This window comes from Protopterus annectens, chromosome 14.part0 (genome assembly GCF_019279795.1).
Source record: "Protopterus annectens isolate FY-2018-M chromosome 14.part0, PAN1.0, whole genome shotgun sequence".
Classification (NCBI taxonomy): Eukaryota; Metazoa; Chordata; order Ceratodontiformes; family Protopteridae; genus Protopterus; species Protopterus annectens.
In genome coordinates, this window is record NC_056748.1 from 560052793 (window position 1) to 560078935 (window position 26143).

At 37.9% G+C, this 26143-nt stretch overlaps 1 protein-coding gene across 1 annotated transcript in view; it reads right to left on the minus strand.

Annotated features, from left to right (window-relative positions):
• Positions 1–5710: 5710 nt before the first annotated feature.
• LOC122789102 (myosin-4) overlaps positions 5711–26143 on the minus strand; it is a 101497-nt gene continuing 81064 nt past the window's right edge. The window contains exons 29-41 of the mRNA XM_044056302.1: positions 25632–25750; positions 21730–21926; positions 20912–21095; positions 20661–20826; positions 19807–19931; positions 19164–19472; positions 15747–15950; positions 15521–15646; positions 14563–14733; positions 13293–13397; positions 13088–13183; positions 6374–6508; positions 5711–5844 (exon numbers count right to left, since the gene is read on the minus strand). Coding sequence (XP_043912237.1) covers positions 5827–5844; positions 6374–6508; positions 13088–13183; positions 13293–13397; positions 14563–14733; positions 15521–15646; positions 15747–15950; positions 19164–19472; positions 19807–19931; positions 20661–20826; positions 20912–21095; positions 21730–21926; positions 25632–25750 — 1955 coding nt within the window. The 3' untranslated portion in view covers positions 5711–5826. The remainder of the gene's footprint in view (positions 5845–6373; positions 6509–13087; positions 13184–13292; positions 13398–14562; positions 14734–15520; positions 15647–15746; positions 15951–19163; positions 19473–19806; positions 19932–20660; positions 20827–20911; positions 21096–21729; positions 21927–25631; positions 25751–26143) is intronic.

Here is a 26143-nt window from a genome sequence, read left to right on the forward strand (position 1 = left end):
ACAGACGCCTCCCTGATAGGGGGGGAGGCATTATCTGGGCAGAACAGTCCAAGGCACTTGGCAACCTCATGAGTACCATCTGCACATCAGTATCCTAGAAATGAGAGCCGTGCTTCTGGCGTTGCAAGCACTTCAAGACTCTCTTCCTTCTGGAACCATTGCAATTCAAACAGACAATATGTCAGTGGTGTGGTACATCAACAAACAGGGCGGAACCAGGTCCTACCCCCTGTGTCGAGAGGCACTCAGGCTGTGGCAATGGGTGATTTCCTCCCAACGTTTTCTGATTGCGATGCACATCCCTGGGAGATCCAACGGTATAGCGGACAGGCTCAGCAGAGCTATTCTCATGCCTTACGAGTGGTCTCTGACTCAGGAAGTTGCGGATCTTATCTTCCGCAAATGGGGACAGCCTTGCTGCGATCTGTTTGCCACCCCTGTCAACAGCAAATGCAGCAACTACTTCTCCCTTCTTCCACTTCCAGGTCACATACCCAGAGACAGTCTAATCCACAACTGGCCTCAGGGACTCCTTTACGCTTTTACCCCTTTTCCCCTAATACCAAGACTCATACAGAAAGCAAAATCGTTGAGTTGCAAAATGATCCTCATTGCCCCTTATTGGCCTCGACAGATATGGTTTCCATTCCTGCACCCCTACCTTGTTGATCAGCCCTGGATTCTGGACCTGATTCCAGATCTTCTGATTCATCAGTCAGGCGGGTTGCATCAATCCCTCCAAACAGTCCAGCTTACAACTTGGTTACTCCACTTCCAACTTTAGCCAGGCTTCCCATTATCTCCCCAGCAGTCCATAATATTATCGTTTCCTCACATAAATCTACTACGAGAAAAACGTATGCTAGTAGATGGAAACGGTTTTCGTACTGGGCAGAGTCTAGAAATGTGGATCCTTTCTCAGCCCCAGTCCATGAAATTCTTGAATTTCTAGCAAAACTTTTTCAGTCCGGTGCCGCTTCCACTACTATTAGAGTACAGTTAGCGGCCATTTCAAATTTTCATATCGGATTGTTGAATTCTATCATCATGTCTCATAAGCTCTGTAAGGCTTTTTTGAGAGGAACATCTCTTCTTAGACCTCCAGTGAGAGATACCCCTCCTCCTTGGGATCTTAATTTAGTCTTAACTTCCTTAATTTTGCCTCCTTTTGAACTGGCTGCATCATGTTCCCATAAGTTTCTGTCTTGGAAGACACTTTTTCTGGTTGCTATCACTTCAGCTAGGTGTGTCTCAGAACTTCAAGCACTATGTGTTCTTCCTCCTTACCTGATGTTTCACAAGGACAGAGTTTCTCTGAGAACCAATCCATCCTTTCTTCCTAAAGTCTGCTCAGAGAACAATTTAAATCAATCCATAGATCTCCAAGTGTTCTTTCCCAGTCACAGCAACAAGGCAGAATACAAGCTCCACCAACTGGATGTTCACAGACAATTGGGTTTTAACCTTCATAGAACTAAAGAACTAAGAAAGTCAGACCAGTTATTTCTCTCTTATGCCTTCAACAAACAAGGCCTCCCAGTTTCCAAGGTGACTTTATCCAGATGGTTATCTAATACTATTATCTTTATTTACCAGTTATGGAATAAAGAGTTACCAGCTAAACCAAAAGGTCATTCTACCAGGGCATTAGCCACCTCTATAGCTTTTCAGTCTAGGTTGCCCATAGATTCAATCTGTGCAGCTGCCACGTGGGCAAACCCTCTACCTTTATCTCTCATTACAAGGTGGATATGGTCTCCTGGAGCAGAGCTGACTTTGGTTCCACTGTTCTGAAGAGTCTGTTCCAATGAGCCACCCAGGATGTTAAGTGCTAGGGACGCTGTCCCAAACAGCAAGAATGAAGGTGAGATAGACAACTTAACATAAAGAAGTTATGTAGCTACCATAACGTTCCATGTTCGTTTCGCCTTCCTTCTTGCGTCCCTCCCTCTTTCCCCCATCCTGGTGGACTGAGAGGAGTTCTTGTTTTCACTGGCTGAGTATTTTTTTCCTTATTGTTCTACTGGCCAGGTTTTCCGTAACCTATTCTATAATTAGATGTATTGAACAACCAGTTTTTAGATAACTGGTTTTCTCAACTTATGTCTGGGATTAGCTATTACAAACAAGATTTGGGTAGCTTTCGCTAGGCATCATGGGATAAGGGGTAGCCTCGAGCCAGTAAACAGCTCTTGAGCTATTGAAGATGGCCTTGGCTCCGATCCCAAACAGCAAGAAGGAAGGTGAGATGAGGACAACTAACATGGAACGTTATGGTAGGCACATAACTTCTTTATCCCAAGTATTTAAACTCATCCACCTTCGCCACCTCTACTCCTTGCATCCTCACCATTCGTCTATCCTCCCTCTCATTCACACACATATATGCTGTCTTAGTCCTGCTGACCTACATTTCTCTTCTCTTTAGAGCATATCTCCATCTCTCCAGGATCTCCTCCAGCTGTTCACTACTCTCATTACAGATCACAATGTCATCTACAAACATCATAGTCCACGGGGACTCCTGTCTGATCTCGTCTGTCAACCTGTCCATCACCATTGCAAATAAGAAAGGGCTCAGAGCTGATCCTTGATGTAATCCCACCTCTGCCTTAAACGCATCCGTCACTCCTGCTTAGTCTAGAGATTAATTTGTCATTTTTGTGTGTTCATGTCCCTGGTCATCTTAACCCTATAGCTGACAGCCTCTCCCATTTCCAGTTGGCAAGGTTTTGTCTTTTGCCCTAGAATTCATATTGAAAGGATACCCCAGTTCCTGCGATAGCCTGGCTAATTGCAGAAAACTAGCATTATCCCTCTTGGTAAATTCTTGGGCCTGAAATTCTAGGAAAAGATATTTGTCATCCCCCAGGTTTTCAAGGCATTCTACAGGTCTTTGATTTCTTGTCCCAGGACTTGGGGAGTACAGTTGTTATTTCAGTTTTTAGTGGCTAGGTCTGCTGCTGCGGATTTAGACTCTCAGAGTGCACCTTGCAGCTTTAGGATGGTTGGAGCACTTTTGGGGCATTCAGACTGTGCCAACTGACTGGGTTATCGAGAGGGTACTCAAGTGCCTTGAGAATATCTGGGGACCTTCCCAGGATTCCAGGAAACTGATTGGGAAATCACTCCTTCCCCATGTCATTCAAGGTCTCTGTAAGTCCCCGCGTGAATTTGGTATGTTTGTTACTATAGCAGTCTTGTTCACATCCTTGTATGCTGGTGCCTTCTGCGCCAGTGAATTACTACTTTATATTTGCTGGACAAACCTTGTTATCCACAGTGATTTTATTATGATTTGGTTAAAAGCATCTAAAACTGATCCAACTGGGAAAGGACAACAGGTGTGTTTGGACAAGGTCAGAGTGCTGGCCATTTGCCCAGTGCATTGGGTCGGAATACTATATAATATTACTCCCACAAAGAAAAGGTCAGGCATGGTTTTCATGTGGGCCTCAGGCAGACCTTTTAACTTATTAGAGATTAACTTATTTCTTAGGCAGTCCTTGGCAGGAAAAGGAATTCACATACAAGGTTACTCCGCACATTCCTTCCGGATAAGTCGCACCTCAGATTTGGCCATGGAAGTGCATTCTGTGCACGTCATTCAAAGAACAAGGAGGTGGGTCTCTGACACATGTTGTACATCAGGCATTCAATTTTATTTCTATTGCAGGGAAGGAGGTCATTTGGTTCTTAGATCATTCTTTCACTCAGAGAGCTTCAATCTGAGCCTTGGCCTACCTGGCTGTTCACTCAAGTTCTTATGATTTTAGCTGTTGGACGGTGCATTCCTTTGGTGTCTCTGGAGTTAGTTGGTTTCATTTCTGGGAAATCCAGCATAAGATTACCATTGAAGAAGCCTTACACAGAATTGTGATAATCCACCTCAGGGGTAATGATCTGGGCCAAGTTCCTATGAAAACACTGTTGGCCAGAATTGTGTCTGATAGGCACCGGTTGCAGCAGTTGTATCTCAGTTTGGTTTTGTTCTGGTCTGCCATCTTCCCAACACTTTACTGGAAAGTCACTAGAAGTTCTGGTGCTGTTGGGAGAGCCAGGCATTTCAGCAGCCGTACAGGCAGTCGGGCTACTAGTCAGATTGGTTTCCAGGTGATTGAGCACAGTGATATTGACAGAGCGGACCATGATTTGTATGATTTGAACAATGTTCCTTTGAATAACATGGGTTTTGATTTGTTTAATTTGGACATTGTTTTTGCTGTTCAGGAGTTTTTCAAAGTTTAACTTGGTGCCTTCTTTGACCCAGATTCTCAGTGTAAGGCTAGCTGTTTGGGGGGAATGTCATGTCACATGCCTGGTTAGCAGTGTCCTTATGACTTCAACCCCCTTGTGTCCACCCTTCCTGTTTAGCCGCCCCGACTCTCCTCAAGTTGGACCTAGATTTGACCGGTGGCCACGTAACGAGGTATGTGCCTTGTAAGAATGAGTTACAGTGTTTGCTACCTCGTCCGAGGTAGCTTGGAATATGCACCCATTTTTCCTGAAGTGGCAGCTGGAACAGGTGGAGTTACGCCAACCAGCTTGAGGTAATGGTTTGATGGTTATGGGTTTATGTGCTGCATCTGAATTATTGTGATATTATTGTTCGGTGTCAGTGGCTGTTATTTAATAAAAGGTTGCAAAGTCTTTATGGTGCGGTTTCTGACTTAGCTTAGGAGACAAAATTTTTTTAATTCCATGTAACTAGAATGTCAGTAGTGTTAGTCACAGGCATGTTGCACAGCTTCTGGAACTTATCTTTGTTTGCACTTTTTGCTTGAATTACTACGATTTGTGTCCTAAGTGCAGCTCTTGCCTCTTTAACAGTAGTTGTAAATGCTGAACAAAATAAAATTATCTGAACTGCATATTTTAAGGCTTCCAATTTTTAGTCCAAGTGCCGACAGACCCTCACCCACATGCTTGTTGAGGTGTCAAACCATCATTGTAATCCAGGAGCAGTTAACTGACCATACTTGCTTTTACTCCAAAGAACTTTTAACAGTCATTTAAACTACTTTTGCTTTTCACTGGTGCTTGAAGTGGGAAGATGTGTGTCTTATCTTGAATGTTGGTAAAATGTGCTGTGTTTTTTAAGTATTTTCCTTAAAATGCAACACAGAGCAAAAATAGGAATGGCTTTATCTTCTCAAATTTGGGTTAATGATATTTTTTCTCTTTCAGCTGAGCACAAATGTCACTGCACATGACATTTTCCCATCTCTATTGCCTTGGTGCTTATGCATTTGACTTTTTGTATTGTAGTGTATCAACACTTCTTCGAAACCATATTCTTTGAGTATGACAAATCAGTATTTGTGAGTGTGTGTGTGTGTGTGTGTGTGTGTGTGTGTGTGTGTGTGTGTGTGTGGTAAACATTACCAAAATTGACTGTTCTTTTTTCATAGGGAAATGGTCTTTCATTTTTAATTTTGGATTATGCGTGAGTTGTTACCATGCAGCATGTATTCTTGTAATTTATTAGTATGACTTTTTTCACATATCCTACATACCCCACCAGCTAGCTACTAGTTCGTTACAGTGCCCGGCAAGAAAAAGAACCTGCAACCATCACAAATTTTATATACAGAACATGTTCATAGTGTATTTGAGCATATACTTGATACGCATATAATCTGCATTCTTGGAACAGATAAAGACAGCTATTTTTAGAAATGGATGTCATTTAAAGAAGTACAACAGATGATAGACTACAAAATATATTTATTGATAGTAAAATAAATTAAATTACAGTAACACTGATATAGAAAAATTCATATTGTATGAACTTCTGTAATCAGTAGGCCAGTAATGTCTTCATTTTTATTCGCTTTCTCCTTTCTGAAACACACAAAAAATATATAATTACAAGAAGTTTTAAGAATAATGCAACTTTCTATAAAGAGATCACACTAAGATTCTGTCTTACTACGTGAAAAGTCTTACAACAACAGCAGATACAGTTCTTCCCTAAAATGTTTGTCATAGATGAAAAAAAAACTTGCTATATTCTAGTACCCAGTTTTGAAGAGCATTCATACGCATATATATGTGTATGTGTGTGATTGTGATACACACGTTTGTGTGTGTATGTATGTACATTATATATGTTTGTATATATCATATACTTAAATGTGTATGTGGATGTTTGTGGGACAAGAGCCACTGACAATTAATCAAGCAGAGTGACCTCCTTTTTGCCTAATTTAGTTCCAGGTGAAAGAAATCACATTGCAGGATAACATGTAATAATTCACTATGTAAAAAGAGGTAATAAAGCATGCAATATCAGGCACTTATTGTAACCTGAAGAAAAAGGCACAGACTATGCAGATGATTCTGAAGTACAACAACTAAAGATGTGAGATACCTTGCTACCGATCTCTCTACTCTTTGCCCTGAGTTTGTTGACCTGAGATTCAGCGATGTCAGCCCTTTCTTCGGCTTCCTCAAGCTCATGCTGAACTTTCCGGAATCTGGCTAGGTTGGAATTGGCTTGCTCCTCCTGGTCAGAAAATAGAATTTATTAACAAGGAATTACAATCTAAATATGATAACTAATAATTAAAAAGGAATGGGGAAAATCATGAATTCAAAAAAAAAAAAGTATCTTGATATCACAATCAAAATTCTAGTCAGTTAAGTACATGTTGTTTTTCATATTTAAAATACAAGATTGGATGTGAAAAGTATAAGATATCTGAGGAGTGTATGGCAGTGTTTTAGTGGTGCCATACTAGCATACATATCACTCAACATTTCAGTACAAGATTTCTGGACAAAGCCAAAAATAACATGGAGGCAAAGGCCTAGAATCGCGGACAGGTTTTAAATGTTACTTCTGTAAACTTACAATGATGTTCCAGAAATGCACACAATTTGAGGAATAGACCAAAAGTGTGAGTATGAAATTCTAGACAATTGAGAGGTATGCGACCACATGATTTTAAAGAATTTTGTATAGTTTGTATGAGTCTGTCAATCTATCTGCAACAAAGAAAACTGTGTGAAAAATGACCACAGATATGTCAGTTGTGTTTTCATTGTCTTATCATGTCTGAGATGAATAGAGTAAAATATGAAAGGGCCATAAGCCACATCCACAACACACTACTAATTATCACCTTATCTTCTTACAGGCCCCTTTTGCGACCACCATCTTTGTCATTCTATCCAACCACCCTCTAGTCCATTGCACCACTCTTCCTCCTTCTCCAATTCCTTTGAGCTTGTTTAGAAGGCTTCTGAGGAAAGGACACTGAGCTAAAGGTTTTGCTGAGGTCAAGGTAGATTACATTAAATGGATTTCTGTTGTCAATCCACATGTGACTGAGTCATAAAACTGAATTAGTCTGGATTGACAAGATCTGTTCACATAAAAAGCCCATTTTATTTCCTAAATTGGTAAAGTCACTAGGTAGAATTGCTTGTTTTTCAGTGGCAGCTCAGGAACTCTGGTTACTAACTTGCTCAAAATCACACAGTAGGCAAATGGAGTCTGAGGCAATCAAATACATTAATAGAGTATGAAGCTTATTAGAAACACATTGCTGTACTTTTCTGTTCTGGACAGCCATGGTTCATATCCTAGAGTTGGTTGTTTTCTCCCTAAGACTTCTAGCCATCACTGGTATGTCACTGCTGATATCGGTCCTACTCCTGCCCCACCCCTTATGAAGTGGTACGACTGTAGCTTTTATCAGTCATTTGAGACCATAGTGCCAGCCAGGGTTGTGCTGAATATCCTCACCAGTTTTTTGACAATACTAACACCAAGATAAAGCCACTTCAGTGATGAAACTGTCATTTAGAATCAGCAATCTGGGTGTTGATTATCTGGTTAGCGAGGTACAGAGAATGTACGCACTGGGTGGGTGGTGTAAAACTGTACCACACACAGAAATACTGTGCTGCATTTTAGTTTGAATGTACTATTCAACCAAGAAGTCCTGTTATGTTGTACTGTTTTTATATCTGATGAGAAATAATGAATCTTACTTTGCTGAAGTGGTCTGATGTTGACAGCACACTATAGGGTTACTGAATGGTATTGCCAAGTATAATATAGAAACAGTAAAAACATATTTGTAAAAATGTAATTTAATTATCAAAATTAGCATTTAAACCAGCAAATGCTTTTTTTGACACTAGCTGTTAAAATTCTTATGACAGATATAAGATAATCAACAAATTATCCAATAGGTAGATCCAACAGGCAGTCATTCTCACCACCACTCCTAGCTATATCAGCACTGCTGGTTGCCTACCAGACATCCTAAGTGATCATCTCCCAACCTTCACATTTAGACATACACATCATCCCCACAAACACATGGTATTTAGTCTAGCATATGATATCTCCCAATTTAACAGACACTGTCATTATCTAGCTCTAAAGTGTAACTGGGACATTCTTAAAAACATATATCCAGATGATGCAGTAACACACTATAATAATCCATTCCTAAACATACTAAATCAGTTTGCCCCTATTAGAAGAAAAAGATCCAAATCCAACCTAGTCCCCTCAGTCATAAAAGAGACTAGGTAAATTTTGTTGAAAAGAGATAAGGCATGGAAAATATGATCTAAATCGAAATCTCAACAACCCTGGCAAAATGTTAGACACATCCTTAACCTTTTAAAGCAAAAAAAATAGGTCAGATAAAAATTTTGCATTACTCAAAACTACAGGATAAGAATATGCCACAGAATCTAGAAGATTTAGGCTATTTGCCTGAAGTGTTTACATAGATATATTTATACCTCAAGCAGGCTCCAAAGAATCTTTTCTCTGGTAGACAGCAAATGTTGGAGATGTAATGGGGAAGAAAGAGGTAACTGGGAACATATTTTCTGGAAGTGTAATGAGGTGGCTGTCTTTAAAAGATTCCCTGCAGACTGCTCTGTTGGAGATGCTGGATGAGCAAACTGGAGTGACTAAGGAAATTATTTTTTTCAGCTATGATACAGAGCTGGAATTGCCTAGACATAGTAAGACCTTGCTGAGTCTAATTATGATGGCTGCCAAAAAAGCAATAACTAGAAATGGAAATCAAAGTCTAAGCCAAGTTTACTAAACGTAACGAAGAACATAGCTAAAACAACTGGAACTGGGATCTTTAAAAAATAGTAAGAATAAATTTCACAGGAAAAAAATAGGAAATGTGGGACCACTACATGCAGAGGAGGAACGATGTTTAAAAGAAGGCAGAATCTAAATGACCTATGTAATTGGTGACTGACAATGACTGGATATATTAAAAGTGATGTATAATGTTTGCAGTTACAGTTGTGTTGGCACGGTTTTAAGGTATAATGTTTGCAACTGAGATTGTGCAGCTATGATTTATTTTCATTTATGTAAACGTAAGATTGTCTATGTCACACATGATAATTTAATAAAGATGTTTCTTGTAAAAAAAAAAAAAAACCTACAGGATAAGCACCAACACAACCCTACTGGGCATCCGTAAAAAAACTACTGCACCTTGTCCAAACCAACATGCCATCTCCAATAAGCAGCAAGATCAGTGACTCCATTCCTGCCCAGTTTAACTGCCATTTTACTCAGTCCCCTTACTGAAAAGCCCACCATCCTCACCTCACATTATCCCTTCCAGTATTAGTGCTCATCTGGCTCCCATCTCCCACTAACCAGTACCAAGAACTACCATCATGAAACACCTCCATAAACTTAAAACTACAGCTCCTGTCACCAACAGTCTACCTCCTGAGTATCCCAAACTAACAGCTGATTCTTTAACATACCCCATATCTATACTGATATGTTAACACATCCATTACTGAGATCTATTCCCCACAATCTGGAAAAAATCACATCATAGCTATTCATAAAGGCAGATTCTCCACAGACTTCACTGTTATCAGATTCATAGCTATTCTACCACCTTTGTCCAAAATCTTAGAAAACTGCATCCACTGACAACTCTTTGGTCACCTTATCCATAATAATCTACTCTCCCACACACAACACAGCTTTTGGCCACATTGCAGTGCTCCTTAGTTTTACTAACACGATAAGTACCAATAGAAATGCTGTCAACCAAGTATGCACCGTCTTCCTGGATCTGTCTAAAGCATTCAACACAGTTTCACATCAAAAGCTGCTTGTATAACTTGCCTATTTAGGCCTCTCACAATCTAAACCTTCCATGGTTCCACAGCTACCTTATAGACAGTGTACAGTCTGCCAAATGAAACAACAACTCTTCTTCTTAAAATCCCATGTGGACTACCTCAGGGTTCATTTCTGGGTCCCATATAGTTCAACATCTTTATTAACAATCCGCACAAAGCAGTCCTAACATTTATCATTGGTCACTATGCAGATGATGTCACTCTTATATGTTCAGCTCATAAACTCACCCAACTACAAAAATCAGAAAAGATTCCTTCTCCTCTCTTGAATCCTGGTTAACAGACCATCAAGTACTGAAGTACTGTTAAATGTTAAAAAAAAAAAAACATATGCTCTTTACTTCAAAATCCCTGTTAGCCCACAAACAATCTTTCAGGATTACATCAGCTGCTAACAATATCCAAATCGAAAAAGTACCCAACACAAAACTACTCAGGGTGATACTGGATGATAATTTAAAATTTGACCTATACATCTGTCAAGCTAGTAAGAAAACAAACCAAAGGCTGATTTTTCTCTACCATTCTTAACACTTTCTTACCAGGTTCTCTAGGATAAGTCTTGCATATTCATACCTTCCCCCTCACTTCTGTATGCATCATCCATCTGTACCAGTGTTCATATCACATTAAAAAACAAACTTCAGGTCTGTTACAACAAAAAAGCCAAATTTACATCAAACTTACCAAACTGTCAACACCACTGCCTGGTAAAACATCTAAACCAGATTACCTGATCTACTCCTAACTAGTCATTGCCCGCAAAGTTATACACAAACCTGAATATTGCTGCTCTCTACAAAACATTCTGCAACATTACACCATTCCTAGATATGTACTCTCTGAAACAAAGTCCTTATTACTAAAAAACAAATCAGATAACAGCACCAGTAACTCCCTGTAGTCTACTTATATTGCCAAACATCAGAATCTTATCCCTCTCACCCTTTAGCAAACTACCATTCCATCAAGTTTTAAAAACCTCCTAAAACAACATCTTAATGCCTCATGGCTGTGTTCTTCTCCCACCCTGAATAATGCATTCTTTGTTTTAGTTGCCCCTCCCACACACCTTTTATCCCTACTGTCCTAGTCTCTCTGTCAATCTCCAGTCTTACATTACACCTTTCTCTTCTCATCCCACACCACTGAAAGAAACTTCAATTATGCTATTCATACCTTCTGTTTCTTCTTAGAAATCATATAATTCTCTTTACCCCTACCCCTTCTCCATTTTTCTATTCCACCTGGTTCTATTTCATACCCAACTCCATGTTTGGGCTTTTAATTCTTCTTCCATCATCTATACCCTCTGCTCTGCTGTCTACTGTTGCTCTTTTCCTAAATGAATTTGTCTGTTATTCACTGATATATTACTGCTGTTAATTTATACATCATGTTTTATCTTCCACTTGTCTTCTTTTTCATTTTACTACTTAAAGTTATATCTTGAATAGTACATATACTACTAACTTTTTTCTATATTCATTACTTGTGTATCTGTAAACATTACTGTGTTATGTATGCAACAATTACTTTATATCTACTATGCGCTGCTTTTACTGCTTTCAATATATATTTATTTACATTTGTATTTTAAACATTATTAGAGTTTTTCTCCCTGGACTTCTGCTGAAAAGGTGTCTAGCTACCCAGTCAGATTTTCCTGGTAAACAAAAGCAATAAATACGTTAACCATGACATTTATCATAATTATTCATTTCAAGCCTTGGTATACTTATCAGGTTATCCTTTACCATGTAGTACCCCAGGCCATACCTCTCAACTGTCCAGATTTTTGCAGAATGTCCAGATTTTTACCTCATATTTTGGTGTATTCCTAATAAAGTTTGTGATTTTCTGGCAAATCACTGGGATGATCTGAGGACTGAAGTCACTAAATAACGACATACATTTGAGTTTCAGACATCAAATCCTTCAGAAAATATATGTTAACACAAACTCTGTTACTCTAGCAACTTCCTAAGTTTATAAGAAAAATATTTACAATCTGTCCCTATTTTTGGGCCTTTATCCACATTTTGTCAGGCTTTGCCCAGATTTCATGCACTAAGAAGTTGAGAGGTATGCCCCAGGGCACTTGATTCTAAACTCTGCTCACAGACTCTTATGTTACTACCCTGTACCTTTTATAAACTAGTTCCCTGCCCCTCTAGAAATTCTTATTTTTTTCTAACCTAGATGAATCTCTCTGGGTTAGTAATAAACTACCTCGTAGTATATATCAAAGGCTGTTTTGCCACTATATTTCATTTGATTTATTCTACAACTTTCAGGTCTTTGTGATAATATTCCATGTTCACTCTTTTGAGTTTCTTCACTTTTTCTTACCTCCTAGAATTCTCCTTTCACACTCTACATGTATTACCACACAGAGATTACTAACAAGTCTAACGCGGTCTGTCTTGCCAAGTATGACATCAAGAGGTACGTTTTTTGATAAGAATGGCATTTCAAGTTCTGAAACAACTGGCTTTACAGGAAATCAAAGCAAAACAATTCCCTGTATTCAGAACTTAAAAAAATAATGAAACAAAATACAGTGGGCAAGCATAATTGATCTATATGCTTTTGTATATCTGTCCATTTAAATTTAAGTAAATTAAGTTTTTAGCAACATGGGAGATACAGAGTTTCTGACTACACATTGTTACCTAGTCCTACTTTGTGAATGTTTATATAAATTAAAATAATAAACCAAAAAAATGTTCAACATTTTGGTTTTCTAATGGTCAAGATATACTTCACATGGTGTCTTGATCCTGTGAGTGAAAAGTAATTACTATACAGAAAATATTAGTTCTGACTCAGGTTCTATAATGATCCTTAATACAGTTTCATAACTGATACTTCACTGTTAAGAAATTTAATCTTGAAACAACAGTTACAAGATGACACTTACAGCTTCCTCAGACTGTCTCTTGTAAGCCTTGACCTTGAGTTGTAGTTTATCTACCAGATCCTGGAGTCTCAAACAGTTTTTCTTGTCCTCTTCGGTCTGCATGCAGGAGATAAGATTACAGTTAAGGCACATGTAGCCTGTATTAATATATATACTGTTGTTCAAACATTAAAGTGTAGTTTTTTTTCTGAGCGTGGTTTTATACCTGGTATGTGAGCTCTTTGACTCTTCTTTCGTATTTGCGGACACCCTTAATAGCTTCAGCACCTCGTTTCTGTTCTGCCTCCAGTTCATTTTCAAGTTCACGAACCTGCAAGTGCAAAATGATTAAAGCTTTTACATGGGAATTAAAAATCTAATGTTGTCTGGCTAAATATTAAATGCACCACACATTTGCACAGACAAAAATAATTTTAATATTTGCAGTAAAACATTCTTATGTGAAAACCTGATTGTTATCCCAATCTTTCTTTCTTGGGCCTTTAATTGCTTTGCATATGCCGCATTGCAGGTTATATTGAGTAGATCCTACATTGGAAGGTGGCTTAATGTACTTGATAAAGGTAGAGCTTTATAAGTGACTGGCTGGTGGGCTTTGAGGCTGAGGGTTGGGGGAGACGTAGAACAAGATTTGATTGCCTTCTACCTGCCTGACTATAAGGAAAAAAAAAAACTGATCCACCTGTTTTCCTTACCTATTACTTCTTTTCTTTCTTTACCTCATTCTTTTTCTTTTAGTTACATTTTTCTGCTGTCTTATCTTTTCAAATTTTCCTGTGAGGCACACTCCATGAAATGCTTCACCAGTGACCAGCTCCCCAGAATACACACTACTGTTCTGAAATTAAAGAAATGTGTGTCCCATTGCAGGCAACACTGATGTTTCATTCCACTTCTTCATTCCATTTCAAGGATGTCACTGCCTGGCACTACACTAGGGTTTCTCCATATTCTAAGCCCTAGTGCAGTTACTGACTTGGTTACTGACTGGCTTTCAAACTAGTCTTTTCCTTAACCAGGTTATACTGTAGATTTATGCACTGTGTTCAGTGTGACCAAGTCTGAATCATATTTTTACTAACTGCAGCAGATTCCTCACTTGCAATTAAAACAGGCAATGGTATAATGAATCACAATGTCTGCATGATCCTAATAACATGGATCATGCACTTGCTATATAGCGGTGAAATAATGGAAGCACAAACTCTAGCCATCATCTCAAGACTGAACAGTGCATTGAGAGATGTTATGTAGAAGTTTCAGTTTTGCATTTACTGTTTCATCAACTAATGGCAGGAACAATTTTAGGCACTGTAAGTAAACATTACTGTATTCATGTAAAGTATGTACTGTCTGACTGTAAGTATGCATGGTAAAGGGAATCATGTATACAGTGTCTCAGTATGTCTTTTTAAGAGCCTTAAAATGTATATGTTTTTCTGTTACAGATTTGCAAACCCAAGTATATTACATACACGGGCTTCCAGTTTCTGGAGCTGCTTCTTTCCACCCTTCATTGCTAACTGTTCTGCTTCATCCAGACGATGTTGCAGGTCCTTGACTGTCTGGTCCAGATTCTTCTTCATCCTCTCCAGGTGGGCACTGGTGTCCTGTTCCTTCTTCAGCTCCTCAGCCATCATGGCCGCCTGCAGGTAACATTGTAAGAGATGTCAAAAGTGCATCAGTGTTTTGATAATATAGTATTAGTAAACTGTAATTTATTTCTGTACTGCTTTGTAAAATGGAGAAGGTGTTCATTAAAGTAGTACAGTAGAACTGGAAAATTATATATCAATTAAGTTACAGATGGATATATTATGAGTCAAGTAGTGCAGAACCTGCCCCTACATTCCATTGTGTACATTCCCTGGAGTTTTAGCCTGACAAAACCATCTGACTGAATCTTCAGGTTGATAGAAACTCACACAGAAAGTATATTTTCAGGGCAACAAATATCCTGTACTCCCCATGTGTGAAGTTTCACTCTCCACACTCCACACACCTTTTACTTATACTAACTCCAGAGTAGCACAAAATGGAACATTTAAGGCAGAACATTTTACATTAATAGAATCACTGCTGGTGCACAAATAGAATCCACACAAGTCCTATACAGAGCAGTGGTTGGAGACTTCAACACTGGGAAGCTGAGCTTGATGAGTTTGAATCTCATCCATTTGACATTGTAGGGTGACAGAAACCAAACTACTTGACTTCACTGTCTGACAACTTTGAGACCTAGTGTCTCTTAATTGTTTGCCTGCCAAGCTTCCCTCATGTAAGGATTATATCCTCCGTGTAACTCAGCTATTTTCATATTACCCCAGGATATTAGCGCACTATGGTAATTTAATTGTTCACCACTGCAGTCTAACAATTTTGTATCAACATCCCAAAAATTAATTTTAAAGCATACAATATGCTAATCCTTACATCTGTGATGGCCTTCTTTGCCTTTTCTTCAGCATTCCTGGCTTCCTGGACAGCTTCATCCACTTCACTTTGGAGATGAGAAACATCACTTTCTAGTTTCTTCTTTGTTGCAAGGAGACTGGTATTCTGTTAACAAAACAACATTATTTTGGCAATTATTGTGATAGACATCACAAAATAAAAATCAGTACAGAAGGTGTAGCAGATAGATAACACTGAGGCCTACCTGAGAGTGCAGAAGCTGTGACCTTTCAGTAGAGTCCAGAAGCTCTTGTTCAGCCACTTTGCGAGCCCTTTCTGTCTGCTCCAAGGCAGCTCTTATTTCCTCTATCTCAGCCTGCAAGAGGTTACTTCTACGTTCTACCATGGCAAGCTGTTCCTTAAAGTCCTCTGCACTTCTAATTGCATCATCTAAATGCAGCTGTGCATCCTTAAAAGAGAAAGAAAATAAAACTTTAATTTGATATACAAAATGTGTAACTGTATGTACTATAGAGCATTGTTTTTAACTTATCTTTTTCACTGCATGTTTACAGAGTCTGTGCTGTTCGGTATGCGGTATCATAACTGACATTAGATTGGGTTTGTAGATATCATTTTTCAAAAAGAAAAAGACGAGTAGCAGAGCAGTATTTTTTTTTACAAAATCATCTTTTTCTCTGATTCATTTCAGCATAATAAGAAATAGGAAGGCTGATTTGGTAAAAGTAAAAATAATGCTTTAAATTTCATAAACAATGTCAGGAAAATGCATTGGAAAGGATTTTTGATGACTGCTGGGTAGAACAATATCTGTGGCTACTGTATGACGTAACACTGCCAGCCATTATAAAACAACAGCAACTGTTAATTACTAATATCTAGACTGTGATACTAAGGTTCCAGGTTCTTTGGAAGCATAGTACTTGATATATAAAAACTCCTATTTTAACTTTTCTGTGTGAAACACAGAGATGAGCAGCACTCAGGTATGTGCTCATTATCCTAAGTTTTATATTAATCAGTAAGACAGAAAGTGAGGGGCTCATTGTATGATTACCTTCTTATTCACTGGCTCTCAATATGGTGAGACCCTGTGAGTTGGTCTCATTGCAGTGAGCAGGCAGGCTGCCATAGAACCATATCTGAGTTGATGAAAATCCTGTTTTCAATTTTATATTCTGACACTGAGGTTGGACACGGAGTAAAGATAAATAGTAAGTTGTTAAACTCTTCTTTTTCCTCTTAAGTCGTGTGGCATTAGAGTTAGTGCATTTACACCTCCTGGGGTGGTACAAAGCCTTCATATTGTAGATACAGAGGGCATAGCCACTTGCATAAACAAACATGCTGTCATTTTGTGTTTATGATGAATGGACAATTATTTTGAGATTTAATGGCTGTCAACAATCATTCTACCATTACAGACGCACAGATATAGGCAAATATGGTTGTATTAGTATACTTTAAAGCACATTACATTGTTGTGTATCAACGTGTAAGAAGAGCAAGAACTGCCATAAACTCTCCAAGTATGGGGAGACACTGGTCACAGCACCCTGTTACATACATATACTAACTGTAAAAATTGCTAGTAAGGCAACAGAGTAAGGAAAACTAGTTTAGGATATCGCAGGCTGTGACTTGTTATGTACATATTTATACCTTCAGTCTTGATATTGTGAGGACTGCAATTATGGTTTCGAAATTTCAATAGAAACCCATTTAGACTGCATTTGCTTGTCAACAGAAGGAGACAATATCCTTATATAGTCTATATTTTAAAAACATTTAACGTTTTGGCTCCTCTCCAGCCCTCCCTTGTCATTCATGACTTCTGGAAAACCTTTGTGGATTCCCTCTGTATCATATATCCTGACAATCTTAGTCTATTCCACTGGTCTAAAACCCTTTCAGTTTGAAAAGTGCTTTCACGGATCAAAGAAATAGTTAGTTCTTAAAATGTTACCTATGCCCCTTTCTTTCCCATCAGCCTGTTCCAGTTGACCATCTTCTCATCTTCTTGACATCACTTTGTGCATCTATATTGTATTGTCAATCTCTTTTCTGGACTTTAGAGAGAAAAGTTCCATTTCCTTTAGCCTCTGGTTGCATCATTTCCCCATCTCATTCATCTTTGCTCCAGCTTTTGTCTATCTAATCTAGTATTTATATGCTGCTTTCCTCTCTCCTCTAACTCCATTCCATTATAACACCCTCCTTTTGCTTTTAATTATGAAGACTAAAGAATATTCCTTGAGTACCTGTCTAAATTTGCTATGTACTTAAAAATCTTTGGTTCACTTTTGTGCTCCCTTCTGCAAACTCTCTTTAAACCTGACCTTTGCTGGTCTCACCATCTTTGCCACCTACCCTTCTGTCAGCCTCCTTGCACTGTGCCTTCTCTAATGCCCCACCCTCCTTTCCATCTCTTATATGCCCATCCCTTTACCTCAAGGATGCCTAGTGTCTCACTAGTAGCAAACATATTTTGCAGGTGTGTCAATAGAAAAGTGGACATTTTTTGGAAATCCTGTTTTTTATTCAAACCTATCAAAGCAGGTATTGGCAAGACAGTAGGAGTGCATGAAGTAGTTGTACTGGATAGTAAGAAGGCAGGAACAGCAGTAGGGTTTGTGAATGTGTTTCAGAAGTGGTTAGCAACAGTCCAAAAGTCAAACACATACAGCACATTCATGAGCTTGCCTCATATGAGTTATGGGGACAAACATTACATGACATTAAACGGGCTCAGAAAAACCTCAGATAAATTAACCTGACAGTCTGAGCTAAGGGGGAACAGCAACTTCTAAAAAAAAAGAACAAGAACATAAAGTGCTCCCATTCAGCATTCATAGATCTGTATTTATAAGTACATTTTACTCAGGTACTACACCTTATCTGACTGAAGCCTAATATTAAACAATCTCTTGTACAAGACATGCAAAGACAAATTTAATAAATAGCTGTCATTTTCTAGGGATTACTATTTCACTGTCTTTGCTAATTATTTCATGGTGGTGTTAGTTTAGTTCTGTAACAGCATAAGATGCTTCCATACAACACACTTTTGAAATGTCTAATTGGATGAATGCCATTAAAGTAGAAAATGTGAGAAGGCCGTTAACACAGTTGTGAAGAGAGATGATATTTGTGGCTTCAAAGCCCCCTGCATGTCAATAATTTATGTGTTGTCCCTCCCTCACCTCCTATGTGACAACCCTGAGGACACTGCAGCTCATATTGAGAATTTGCCCAAAGAGACCTCATCTGATTGTGAAAGCCACCCAGATAGATATTATAACACAACTGGGATTTGCACACCTGAAGTGCACACTGTTTTTATTGTGTGGCCCTAGTTCATTTGAACAATCAAGGTAAAGATAAGATCATTTCCTTGACTCTAAGAAAATTGATTCAAATAATGAGTGAGAGCTAATGCATTTTCTACTATAATAAGGTACAAATTATGGGCTGGACAGACCACTTTGGTCAAGAAATGTTTACCCATTTCTCATTTCATTTGTTTCAGTTTCTTTTGATCATATATTTCAGTTTTTATTTGGTTACTATTTTCAAACTGATTTATCAATACAAAAATACCATGTTTCAGTAGTGAATTAGTAAATAGACAAGAAAGTCTGTTTATAAACAAACACTATACCTTGAGCTGACCCTGCACATTTCGAAGTTGTTTCTGTGCTTCTGCTGCCTGACGGTTTGCATGGCTCAGCTGAATTTCCATTTCATTCAGATCACCTTCCATCTTCTTCTTTACTCTCAGGGCATCATTTCTGCTTCTGATCTCGGCCTCTAATGAACTCTGCATGGCCTCCACAACTCGCTGGTGGTTTCTCTTGAATTGTTCAAGTTCTTCATCTTTCTCAGCAATTTTCCTGTCAACCTCTGATTTCACCTGGTTTAACTCAAGCTGAACTCGCAGAATTTTAGCCTCTTCATGTTCCAGGGATGCCTGAAATTGATTAAAGAACACAATGTGTTAACATCTTCTGCATAAAATGGAGCTAAGCATTACCCCTTTTAAGTCACCCAAAATGGTTAGGTAGCATTTGGCAAAACATATCATACTGAAAAGCATAGGACGCACACTAAAATCACATGCTTGATTACTCTGAATACATTAAATAATGCCTCTATATTTCCTTTCAGCTCAGATCTATCATGTTTATTTTCAGGAAATGGATTTTTGTCTTGGATTTTTTTTAGTGAACACATTTTGATGAAATATGTGAAATATAACTCTTATACCACCCAATGCAGTCATTTCCCACTTCAAGGGTACTTGCCTCAGCCTCTTCTAGTGCACTTTGAATGTCGGACTTTTCTTGTTCAACCTGCTTCTTGGCTTTCTCCAACTCATGTATTGTCTTTCCAGTCTCTCCAATCTGCTCAGTTAAATCAGATATTTCCTCTGATGATAAAAGAAAATTACAAATTATGCTACAAATATAAGCAAAAAAAATGTATTCTAATTAATGCATTTCAGGTTTTAGGACATCAGTAAAATCTTATGCTTATCAGAGCTTATTGAAATTATATTTCATTGTCGAGGATAATGCTATGTGTTTTAAAATATTTATGTTTTTATTGCACACATTCTGTATCAAAGTGTGGGGTGTGCATTGATGGACAGTGATTTTATGATGGCAGATGCTCTTATATTACCACAGTGAAGTAACTGCAATGCTACAGTTAGGTGTTAAAAAAATAGTAAGTGTGAGAGAAGGCAGCACAAGGATATGCAGAATAGCATTCACATTACTGCAGAGAGGCTCTCAGGAGAATTACTGCTCAGAGTGGCAGGTTAGCTACTACTAACTTAACAACTATATCATTATATGGAGACTAAATATCTCTTAGTATTCCTGTGGTTGATATTAATAATATATTTTAGAATGTATTTTCTTATGGTCAGTGGGCACATCTGGCAATGTGTTTTGTAAGCATCTGCAGGAGCATACCTCCTAATGGAAGCACAGTTCATTTACTGAGAGTGTGCATGCACTTTACAACAATTATTCTCTTGAAAAATGCCTAAACATCTAGTAATAGCATATGTCTGATTTTCAAAATGTTCACACACATTGGTAGTTTGTGTAAATTGGAAACCAGAATGTTAAATTCATTAATGTAATCTTACGTTGCAGGTTCTTATTCTCCCGTCTTAGAGTTTCAAGCTGGTCCAAAGATTCCTCATAGGCATTCTTCACCTTAAACAGCTCAGTGCTGATAGAACGTGACTCCTTTAGGGCTGCATCTAACTCTGCCTGGCTCTCTTCATATTTCTGTTTCCATTCTGCAAGAACCTGAAGAGGTGGCATATGTACAGGTAAGTAAGTGGTAACAGTAGGTCTGACCTTTGCAATACAGAGTAAGAGAATGATCAATTACCTTATCAAAATTCCTCTGCTTCTTGTCCAGGGCAGCAGCAGCTGAATTTGCTCTTTCAACATCAAGCATAAGGTCCTCAACTTCTCCCTGTAGCCTCACTTTTGTCTTGTCCAGTGAAGCACACTTGGAATTTACAGCCTCAATTTGTTCTTCTGCTTCTTGAAGACGTGCAGCAAGTTTTTTCCTGTAAAAATACAGAAAATTTCAAAGATCAGTCTCTCTTTCTCTCTCTCTCTCTCTAATGCAGACACGCGTGCGCGTACGCACACACACACACACACACACACACACACACACACACACACACACACACACACACAAAGAAAAATCAAAATCTCTTCATCTTGCAGTGCTGAATCATTAAATAGACAAACGTGCACACACACACACATACAAACTCTTATGTAGAAAAATACTCACACACATATGTAACATACCTAAAGATACTTCCTATCTTTATTTGCATTGATATTTAACTGTTTCACAGTTTTGAGTATTAAAGATACATTTTTTTTGGTTATTAATACATTTTTTAATTATTTCTGATATACAGTTTTACTTACAATGCTTTGTGAGTAACACACACTGCAAGTAATGCATTTAATATTAAATCAGATTTACAAGTCAAATTTGTGATTAATGCAGTTGTTTAAATGAGTATAAAGTGTATTACAGTTAATTTGATTGACAGGTACTCTATATCAATACAGTATAACTTTTATCTAGTAGTTATCTTTGTTTTTAGTTTGACGTATCATCCAGTGCCACTACAATTTGGAGATATCCAAATAAATAAAGTGAAAACATCAGTTACATACTTTGCCTCTTCAAGTTCCTCTGTCCTCTGAATGGCATCAGTTTCATATTTTGTTCTCCACTGAGCAACGTCACTGTTGGCCTTAGACAATGATCGCTGAAGTTCAGCCTTAGCTTCCTGTTCCTCTTCATACTGTTCGCGGAGCAGGTCACAGTCATGACGGGAAGATTGCAAGGCATGAGCCAGGGCATTCTTTGCCTTTTGAAAAGTTAAAAAGTAAAAGTGCATGTCATTATTATGAGTTAAAACTCTCACTAGTGCACATTCTTTCCACAGTCCTTCCAAATGCTTTACATTATGGTACCACAAATAAATGACCTGATGAACTAGAAGGGCACTTATTGGTTTTGGGTGAGTCAGAATGAACTATAACTGGCCTGATTATACCAGTGAATAAGGACAGGTATTACTGGGAATTAGCATGTGTCTGGCAAAGAAGTGGATGAATCACTGTCATAACTATCTATACATTCAACAGACTTTTAATTTGCACTAGTGGCTCATTTTGGAAAAGGCTCTTGTGAGGTAGATTTGTTGTGCCATAGTTTTATTGCCAGTCAGGCTGTATGGGAATGGTGTTTTCCAGAAGAAGGGATGTGGGGTGAAGCCCTCCACAGTACATTGTTCTCCACTGATGTGGTGAGATTTAAGAATTATATTCATTCACTCTTGGGGTTCAACAGATTCCTTTTCAAAGATCACACCAGATACTGATGGACAAAATGCATAAATGACAAATGAAATAATCTTATCAATCAAAAAAAATGAAGAAATAACATGCAGTCAAATAACCACACAAATAATTCAGTTTCTGACCACATACAGAAATACTATACAGTTGTACAAGCCGTATTAAAAGTTTTCAGTATATTTTCTGGGGGGATGATGCCCGTCACCCCTCCTTTCTTTGCAAACTAACTCCAAGTTCATATTACAAGATAAACAACTATTGTGTTTATGATGAGTTACTGTGTACTTAGGTAAGTATATATAGTGAGCAGGAGAGTAAGGTTATGGAGGAAGCATCACTCCTACAAAAGATACTGTCACTTGTATTTTATATATTTTCTTAAGATTAAATTCTGCTTATTTACTACAAAATAATCACATCTCAGAAATGTGACTACATGTTCTGTTCTTCTGTTTGAAAAGTTGATTGTATTTGCATTTCTACCCTTTGCATTCAGCCGAATGATGTTTTTCCATTTCTAGTTCATGCATACAGCATATGATATAGAGCTGATACACACATCATATCAATATATGATCTTTGAAACAAAATGTAAATCATTGAATATTTTAATACATTTTTGCTGACCAGTCAAAGCTGATTGTTGTGTGATTGTTGGATATTGGGGATCATTGACTTTTCACTTTTTCCCACTGTTGAGTTGGTATTTATAAGTTGCAGAGGATACTGGGGTGCAATGGGCTTTCTCTTAGCAGAAAATGTTTCCTTTTGTATTAAGGACTGGGTAGTTTGGAGATACTCCATAGCACAACTTTTTTAGTAAGCAGGGATAAAATAATCTCACAGTACATTTAAAGTCTCATCCCTTTGGACATCAACAAGTTACATGGCTTAGTGTCTTTAGGTTTTAGTAATGTCTAATCACGGCTGAAATGTGTTCTGACTTCAACGTCCATAAATTAATTGTCCTTGATTTTCGTATGCTGTTTTATTCTTCTGTTGGAAAATGTTGTACATATCTTTATCCCTTTTGGTATTTATAATTCACACTGCATGACAAATAGTCTGTTAATGTTGCATTATTTGTATGTTATTATCCCATTATATTGAAAATTATTTGATAAAGGTGAGGTTGCTTTGTCTTTTTATTGAAATGTTTCATAACTGGTTCCTCGTTTACATACTTTCTGAACATATACTAGTTTATGCACTTTGATTTCATTGTAATGCAAGTCTGGTGAAGTCCATTTTGGTTGGGTTGAAATCGTTACCTTATGTCACTTGAGTAAAATGATTTAAGTAAGTAATGTAACTTACTTTTTTAGTTTGATTGCTTATTTTATTGAAAGCTTCTCCATTTGGCCAGGTATTTTTGTTTTCTTTTCACATTTAAGAAATAGGCACAAGGTAGTCAAAGACTGAGTGTGTGTGTGTGTGTGTGTGTGTGTGTGTGTGTGTGTGTGTGTGTGTGTGTGTGTGTGTGTGTGTGTGTGTGTGGCAGTGAGAAACGCACTTCTTTTGTATAATTACAGTATGCTCTACAGTGACGTATTAAAGTTTACAGCTGAGTTCCTCCTGTCTCTCCTAAAAGTATAGTAGAGCAGTTACCATAGATACTGATTTGTGAAGGTCTGGGAGGACTACCAGATTTTAGTCCTCATGGCAGTTACAGCTGGGGACAAAAATGTCTTAACAATACCTAAGTATTACGTAGTAAAATATTAGCATTATTAATTCAGATCCACTCTTCATTTTTTATCTTCCTTTCCAAATTAACTATATACTGTCTAAAAATGATAACTACCCATTAACGATGTGAAATTGCATAAGATTAATGTAAGCTAGCAGAGATTTCTCTTAGGACCAATTTCCTGGGGTTGTATGATTAGAGATGTGCTTTCCAAGTGGACTTAGGTTCTTAAAATAACTTAATGCCTCCACAACATTATTTCTCTTGGATTCTCTGAAGATAACCATTGTAGGGGATGTGTTTTTATGTAACTATAGCACTTCTTTAACTATGTGGACTGTGGTGAAAATCTTTTGAGCTTACACTGCTTTTTTCATGTACACTTGTCCCCCCAGGTCCCTTCTGTAAACAGGTATAATCTGTTAGGAACAACCGTGTAAATTAACAGTAATCAATCAATCAATTATTCAGTGAATGAATGAATAAATAAATGAATGCATTGTTCATTTTTATTATCATAGGCATACTTCATTGCAAACTCCTGTATTTTAGGAAAAAACAAGAAGCATTTTGTAATATCATACATTATGCAAGGCTTCCTATAGAAAGTGTAAGGATTCTTGATGACCTGGAAGTGGTAATTTCAGTAATTGGCAAATTGTAAAATTATGGCCGTGGTGGTGCAGCAGTTAGCATTGTCGCTCACAGCAAGAGGTTCTCCTGTTCGGTTCTCGGCTGGAGCGCCTTCTGTGTGAAGTCTGCATGTCCTCCCCACAGATGTGTGACATTTAAAGACATGCAGGTAGGTGCGTGCGTGAATGGTTGTGCCTTCTTTGAAGGCTGGGCATTGGGCTGGCAACTCGGCACTATAAAAATCCACTGCCAATCATTAGCTGACTGGAGTTCCTTTGTGGCGACCCCTAACTAGGAAAAGTCGAAATACTATTGATGAAAATCACTTTGACCAAACCATCCAGTGGTCAAGCTCTCACATCTCCTACAGTATTGTATGGTCAAACAAGAGTGGAGAAAAGGGCAAAGCCAGCAAGTACTGAAAATCTTTTTCATCAAAATGACTTTGCAAGATTGGCATTCACAGAAAACAGTTGCCATACACTCAGCACATCACTGAAATGTGAGACTTTCTAATGCAAGTTCTGGCACTTTAAACTATAAGTCCATCTCTGACAAAATAACAGAGAATTCTGAAACTTGTTGCTACACTTTTAAATTAGTTTTGCAGAACGGGTTTCCTGTGTGTGCCTCTTTAACTGGAGGGGCTATGCCTCCCTCATATCTTCTACTTATATAAACTAAAATTGAGGTCACTGTGTCTCAGCATATAGATAATACTCTTAGATACTTAAAGCATGAAATTAGTATATATCGCCCCATTTGCATCTAAATTTTTGCTGTTCTGCGTATGAAGTTCCATTTTTCAAACTTTGCTAGGGCATCTGTTTGCAGATCAACTCAAATTGCATTATATTTCTATAATACTGTTCAATAATGAGTGATATACCTTAGTTTCCTCTTCTAGCTGTCTCTTTAGATCTTCAATCTGCTGTGTAAAGGCTTGCTTTCCTCTTGTAAGCTGGGACACAAGAGAGTCTTTTTCTTCCACTTGACGAGTGAGTTCCCCTTTTGAATATAACAAGTTGTAAAATATTAAGAAACTGTATTTGGTGTTTTCAGTATCTTTTATTCCTACTGGTCATGCTGCTAAGGGAAAACATACATCTTTATCATACCACTGTATCTTTTTTTTTAGAGGAACAGTTTTAAATCAGACACCATTTCTTTTAACTGTAATCCTAGATACAACGTATAATTAGTGGTTGGTTCAGGAATTTTCTGGATAGAAATCCATATAATAAAATTTTCCATTACATTTAACATGCAGACTTTTTTCCCCAGAGCAAGGCGAACAAATATTGCTGATAGGTCCTAATTTATATTTATACTGACTGTTCAAAATAGATTACAAATCAGGCTTCAGTGTTTTACTCTTTTAATTCCGTACAAAAATATGCA